Genomic DNA, 5,898 nt, shown 5'->3' on the forward strand with positions numbered 1-5,898 from the left:
TTTATATTAGAAATCTGCTTTATTTAACATAATGAAAGAAAGCCGAAAGCAGAAAGAAAACATTGCAGGAATATAACTGTGTACCTGAGAGGGTTGTGTCAACACCATTGAGGGACAGTTCCCGGGGAGATAACAACTTGTTTATCATATAGGGAACTCCTGAGTGTAGCTACAACGGGCAGGACAGTTAGAAATCAAAAGGAAGTATCCCTATTCTGTAGCATGATCCACACTGAATTTCAGTTTTCAAGAGGGGCATAGATCATTTTCACCCTAGAATCTTGGAAGACAGACAGAGCTGATCATAAGATGGGCACATCCAATGGACATGTGCTTGTCTGAGGGTCAGTGATTTTTAACCTTCTGATGGTGAATGATAGGAGCTCAGGTACAGCACGTGTAGACAGTGGAAATGAGAATGAGGCCACTTCAGCTGTAAGTCAGGGGCCGAGGGAAGATGGAGGCAGGAGAAGAGAAGTAGCCTGAGAGAGGGCAATGCAGCTATCGACGGGGACAAAGTGGGACCAAGAGCCGATGGCAGGACTTAGTGCTGGTAGCTCTTCCTGCTGGAGGATGAGGTGGTGGTGTATTTGATGGTGGAGCTGCTGCCCCCAGAGGAGCTGAAGCCACCCCCCATGCCTCTGCCACTGCCGGAACTGAAGCCGGCTCCAAGGCCGTGGCCGCTGCCGTAGGAGTAGCCGCTGCCTCCGCCCAGGCCTGAGCCACCGCCCAGAGCGCTGGCACTGCCGTAGCCCCCGGCGCTGCCATAGCCGCCAGACGTGGTGGACTGCACCACAGCTGTGAAGGGGACAGGGACAGGGACAGAGACACACAGGACACGGTGAGCTCACTCTGCCGGCCTCAGTCCAGTCAGAAGAGCACAAGGGCAAGGGAGGGAGGCGAGCAAAGGTACTTACAGATGTTGACTTGTCCAACGCCTTCCCCACTCAGCCTAGGAAGGGAGAAAACACAGGGAGCATGAGACCTCAGAGAGCTACCAGTGGACCAGAGTGGGAAGCGTCGATGTGAGGAGAGCCCATGGGGAAGCTGCCTTTGAAATGGTTCTGTGAGAGTAGCCATTATGGCCATAACTAGGGTGCCTCATGGCCTGACATCCTGAACATGGATCCAAGATGTTTGAGGGGCTTGTGTGAGTTCCCCACCTGCACTCCTCGCCCTCCAGCAGCTTCCTGTAGGTGGCGATCTCCACATCCAGGGCCAGTTTGACATTCATCAGCTCCTGGTACTCCTTCAGCAGCCGGGCCATGTCCTGCTTGGCCTTCTGCAGGGCGTCCTCCAGCTCAGCCAGCTTGTTCTTGGCATCCTTGAGGGCCATCTCCCCGCGCTGCTCAGCATCAGCGATGGCGGACTGCAGGTTGGCACACTAGAGGAGGAACACAGGAGAATGAACTTGGGATTCAGTCCTCCGGAGGAGACTACCCACACTTCTTCTTTCTAGTGAGGTAGAGTTCCAGTGCCCAGATATCATAGAAAGGGACTTCTGCCTCTTTTTGCCCAGTCTTTTTCTGTTCTGCACAAGTTAGCTTGTCTGGGACCCATATGAGAAAACTTGTGCCCTTTTTTAACCATCCTGCACTACACTGGACAAAATACCAGCAGATTTGGAAGAAATGGACCCACTCACTTCTTTTGAGTGCTGTCTCCAAAGCCAGACCAGGACCTTTTCTGAGGACCTCATGTGGATGCCACACTAACTTACACAAAATAAGGAGCATCCTCACTTAAGGAGACGAGTGTCCCATGGAGCTGTGGAGATCTTGCCTTCCTCACTCCTAAGGGATTCTAACACACTTGGGCAACACTGATCTTCACCCTGGATCCTTGCTCAACTTTCTTTTTCAGCTGAATCTTGAGCAGATTTGGGACAATCTTGCCCCCCTTCTGGCCTCCCCTTTTCTTTCCTGACTTGTTTCTTATGTTCCTAAACCAACCATTCTCCTTACATAATATCTTTTAAAAGCCCCAAGACTACCTTTTTACAGTCAGACTAACTGGGATTGTTCCTGTCACCTGATTGTATCATTCTGTAGTGTTGGCATCCGTGTGTCCCAACCTGTGGGAACTCACAAGGGTGGGAGCTACGTGTCCTCCTCTCTCTGCTGTTCCCTCAATTCCCAGCATTTCCCAAATGGTGGCTGATGACCACCTGGTGGTGTAGCAAGGAAAGGATGCTGTTACTCTCCAGAGCCCCCTACCATACCTGCTTCTTGACATGGTCGATCTCGGATCTCAGCCTCTGGATCATGCGGTTGATCTCAGCAATCTCCTGCTTGGTGTTGCGCAGGTCGTCCCCGTGTCTGCCTGCTGTGATTTGCAGCTCCTCATACTGGAATCCAGAGAGAGAGAGACAAGGCGGTGTATATGGGCTTTCACATGCTAATGGTGACTTGACTTCAGAACCAGGCATTTAACACACTTGGACCTGGTGGCTTCTCCCCAAGGGATTTTAGGGGAAAGTTGATGTGGCAAGGTCACTGGATACTGTACATTGATCACAGACCCTCTTTCTAAGGGACCACTGACTGCCTAGTTCAGTTGGGGACCAGCAATGTTCTGTATCCTGTTTCTGAGAGCCAGCATCAGGATGAAGACAAAAGCAAAGATCACTAGGTCCTAGTCTATGTAGCTGTTCTCCTGCACTTGGGTTCTTTGACTTATTGAACTTGGACATAAATTCTGTAATTGCCTGCTCTATGAGTGCAGGGTACACATCCTATGAGAAAACATCAGCTTCCTTGCAGCCGACTTCCCAGCAAAGTCTGTAGCCTTGCTGGTGTTCAGGTAGGGGACCAGACATTCCTGGGCAACTGTCAACTCAAGGCTCACCTTGCTCTGGTACCAGGACTCAGCCTCAGCCCGGCTCCTTTGAGCGATCTCCTCATATTGGGCTTTGACTTCAGCGATGATGCTGTCCAGGTCCAGGTTACGGTTGTTGTCCATGGACAGGACCACAGAAGTGTCAGAGACGTGGGTTTGCATCTGAGCGAGTTCCTGCAGAGCAGAAGATCATCAGATCATCTTCTCCTGTGGCATTCCAGAGGTATCCAACCCCAAGATCTTCCACCCTTTGCAGAGCCCCATCACAGCAAATAAAAGAAGAGTGGAGATGCTTACTGCGTCATACAAGGCTCTGGTGAAGTTGATCTCATCTGTGAGAGTGTCTACCTTGGCTTGCAGTTCAACCTTATTCATGTAGGCAGCATCCACATCCTGGGGAATAAGCCAACAACTTGGAGTGAGTCAGCTGAGCCCTCCTTCCCAGTCTGAACACCTTTTAGTCTCCCCATCTATTCCCCTCTGGATGTGTGCAAAGACCCAGAGTCCTCTCCCTCTACAAAGGAACACGATCCCCAGATCTTCATCAGCTCACCTTCTTCAGAGTCACAAATTCATTCTCTGCTGCTGTGCGCTTGTTGATTTCATCTTCATATCTAGAATTAGAACAGGGTAAGACACAATTGAGCCAGTGGTGAAGATGATACAGCAAGATCAGCCTGGGATCCCAACCTTCCATAAAACAGATATATCCAAATTGAGCTTTCCTGCCATTGAGCCACAAAAACGATTTTTTGGTGCTCCCTCAATTCCTCCTATCTTTTCTCTCCCCACCCACCTCTGTGGCCCATTTGTTCTTTGGGGGTTGTTTTTAGGTAATAATTGTGATTTTCATTTCCATGGGCCTGTTTCCCTATGGAACCATGCCCACCTCTAGACCTGGTCACCTGGTAGTCTTCAAGTGTGCGCTTCAGGGAACTGAACCCCTTTCTCTCCTTGAACTCACTTGTTCTTGAAGTCCTCCACTGTATCCTGCATGTTCCTCAGCTCTGAGTCCAGGCGGCCTCTCTCCCCCAGGATGCTGTCCAGCTGTCTCCTGAGGTTGTTGATGTACTGCTCAAACAAGGGCTCCAGGTTCTGCCTTACGGTCTTGGTACCCTGCTCCTGGAGCAGAGTCCACTTGGTGTCCAGGACCTTGTTCTGTTGCTCCAGGAACCGCACCTGGAGGAAGACAACAGGGTGGTTACTTGCCGGAGAAAGCAAAGGAGAAAGAGATAGGAGTTGTCAGGTGCCCAGGCGTGCCTGGGATGTCACCCAGCTCCTGGGCTACTACAGAGCATGTACAGAGGATCAGGCTGACAGTGTTGGGCTCCCAAACCTATTTCCTTCCCACCCCAGTGATCCTGCTGTGAAATTCTTCCATCGCCTATGAGGTTTTCTCACCGGCTAAGCTATGCAGCCTATCAGTGATGTTCAGCATTTCTTCTGTTTTCATTGAAAAGCACAATCACACATTTCCCTGTTACATTGCACAAAGTTCTTTTTAAATCATACCTCAGTTAAAGGCATATTAAATGTGCAGAATCTAATGATTAAGTCCAATTTAGTCAATGATTGGATTCCAATCACTAAAACTTCTGTTTTGGTACATTGTTCTCCTCTGCAACAAACGCTCTAATAGTCATGCTCTGGTTCTACACAGTTAGTATTTCTAGGGATATATAAACGTTTCATCCAGGCAGAAATCCCTTTCTTTTCTTTTTCTTTTCACTCTTTTCCTCATGCCCAGAGTCCTCGAGGAGAGTTCCACCGGCATTATTTTTTTAGTCTCTAGGAATCTTCAGAAGGTAAAGCTAACCCATTCCGTTCTCTGACTGCCTTATCTCGCTTCATGCTTATCAAAAGTCGAGTATTCTTCCCTGGCAGGGATGAAGGACACTTAAGAGACCCAGTGGTTTTAAATGATCTCCATCACCTCTGCCTGTTGTGGACATGGAGCCCAACTGGCATCCCAGGGGAGAGCTAGTCTCAGTCCCCTTCTGCCTCCCTCCTGAGTCTCCCCCTGGTAGGACATTTGTTGGTTGTCTAGTCTGGGGACTCTGAAATCCCAGTGGAGGCAGGTCTTCCTGGCTCACCTTGTCGATGAAGGAGGCGAACTTGTTGTTGAGGGTCTTGATCTGCTCCCGCTCCTCAGTCCTCACCCGCTGGATGGTGGGGTCGATTTGCAGGTTCAGAGGAGTGAGGAGATTCTGGTTGACGGTGACCTCTTGGATGCCTCCAGGGGGGCACACAGGGAAGCCAGAGCCCCCATAGCCACCAGCAAAGCCGGGTCCACCACCGAGCCCAAAGCCACCCCCAGCTGCACCACCAAAACCAAATCCACTTGCGGCTCCACCTCCATAGCCAAAGCCACCTCCAACTCTGCCCCCATATCCGCCACTGATGGCACAGCTGCCCCCTCCGATGGAGATCCTCTTGGAGCCACCCAGGCCATAGAGGCTCCTGCTGCCAAAGCCGGCTCCTCCACACACTCCACCGAAGCCACCACTGCCCCTGGAGCGGGACACGGAGACGCTGCTGAAGCCAGAGCGGCAGACCCCTGGGACTCTGGCCGAGCTGGCGCTAAAGCCACGGTGGCCGATGCTTTGGCTCCTCATGGTGGATTTGCTAGACATGGTTCCTGAAGAGGAGAAGACTGAAGAAAGTGTGAGAGGCTGGAGGATAGAGCTGAGAGGAGCAGATCAGTGAGATGAGCCTCCCAAGAGCAGTTTATATATGGTAGAAATGGGTTGGGCTCCGTCCTGGAAGGTGAGCTTACAGATTGGGAAGGGTTGGGCTTTGCAAACAGTGATGTCACATCTGGATTATTAGAAAAGTTATGAAATATGAAGATTGCATTTTTGGCTTCCTTTAGTCAGGGAAAAATATCTCCGTCTTCCAGCTTTGACTTGATCTCAGTACAATGAGACTATTCTTAATTCACTGAGCTAGGAGTTAGTCACTGTCTCAAACAACGCATCTGCATGTTATGTTTGTGCATCAGACGTACTAAGTGCTTTCCTCTCCACCTGTGTTGTACCCAGCAGAGATAGGAGATTGAAA

The 5,898-nt window shown here is 50.4% G+C and overlaps 1 protein-coding gene across 1 annotated transcript; it reads right to left on the reverse strand.

Moving 5' to 3' along the window:
* On the reverse strand, window positions 1-5,542 carry LOC118538449 (keratin, type II cytoskeletal 6B). The gene is made up of 9 exons (XM_036096411.2): window positions 4,932-5,542; window positions 3,803-4,017; window positions 3,392-3,452; window positions 3,136-3,231; window positions 2,848-3,012; window positions 2,222-2,347; window positions 1,164-1,384; window positions 918-952; window positions 1-798 (listed from the first exon to the last, which is right to left on the reverse strand). The coding sequence occupies exons 1-9, from the start codon at window positions 5,469-5,471 to the stop codon at window positions 545-547; spliced, it is 1,713 nt and encodes a 570-aa protein (XP_035952304.1). The 5' UTR covers window positions 5,472-5,542; the 3' UTR covers window positions 1-544.
* Between the last annotated feature and the right edge of the window lie 356 nt (window positions 5,543-5,898).

This window comes from Halichoerus grypus, chromosome 6 (assembly GCF_964656455.1).
Source record: "Halichoerus grypus chromosome 6, mHalGry1.hap1.1, whole genome shotgun sequence".
Lineage (NCBI taxonomy): Eukaryota > Metazoa > Chordata > Mammalia > Carnivora > Phocidae > Halichoerus > Halichoerus grypus.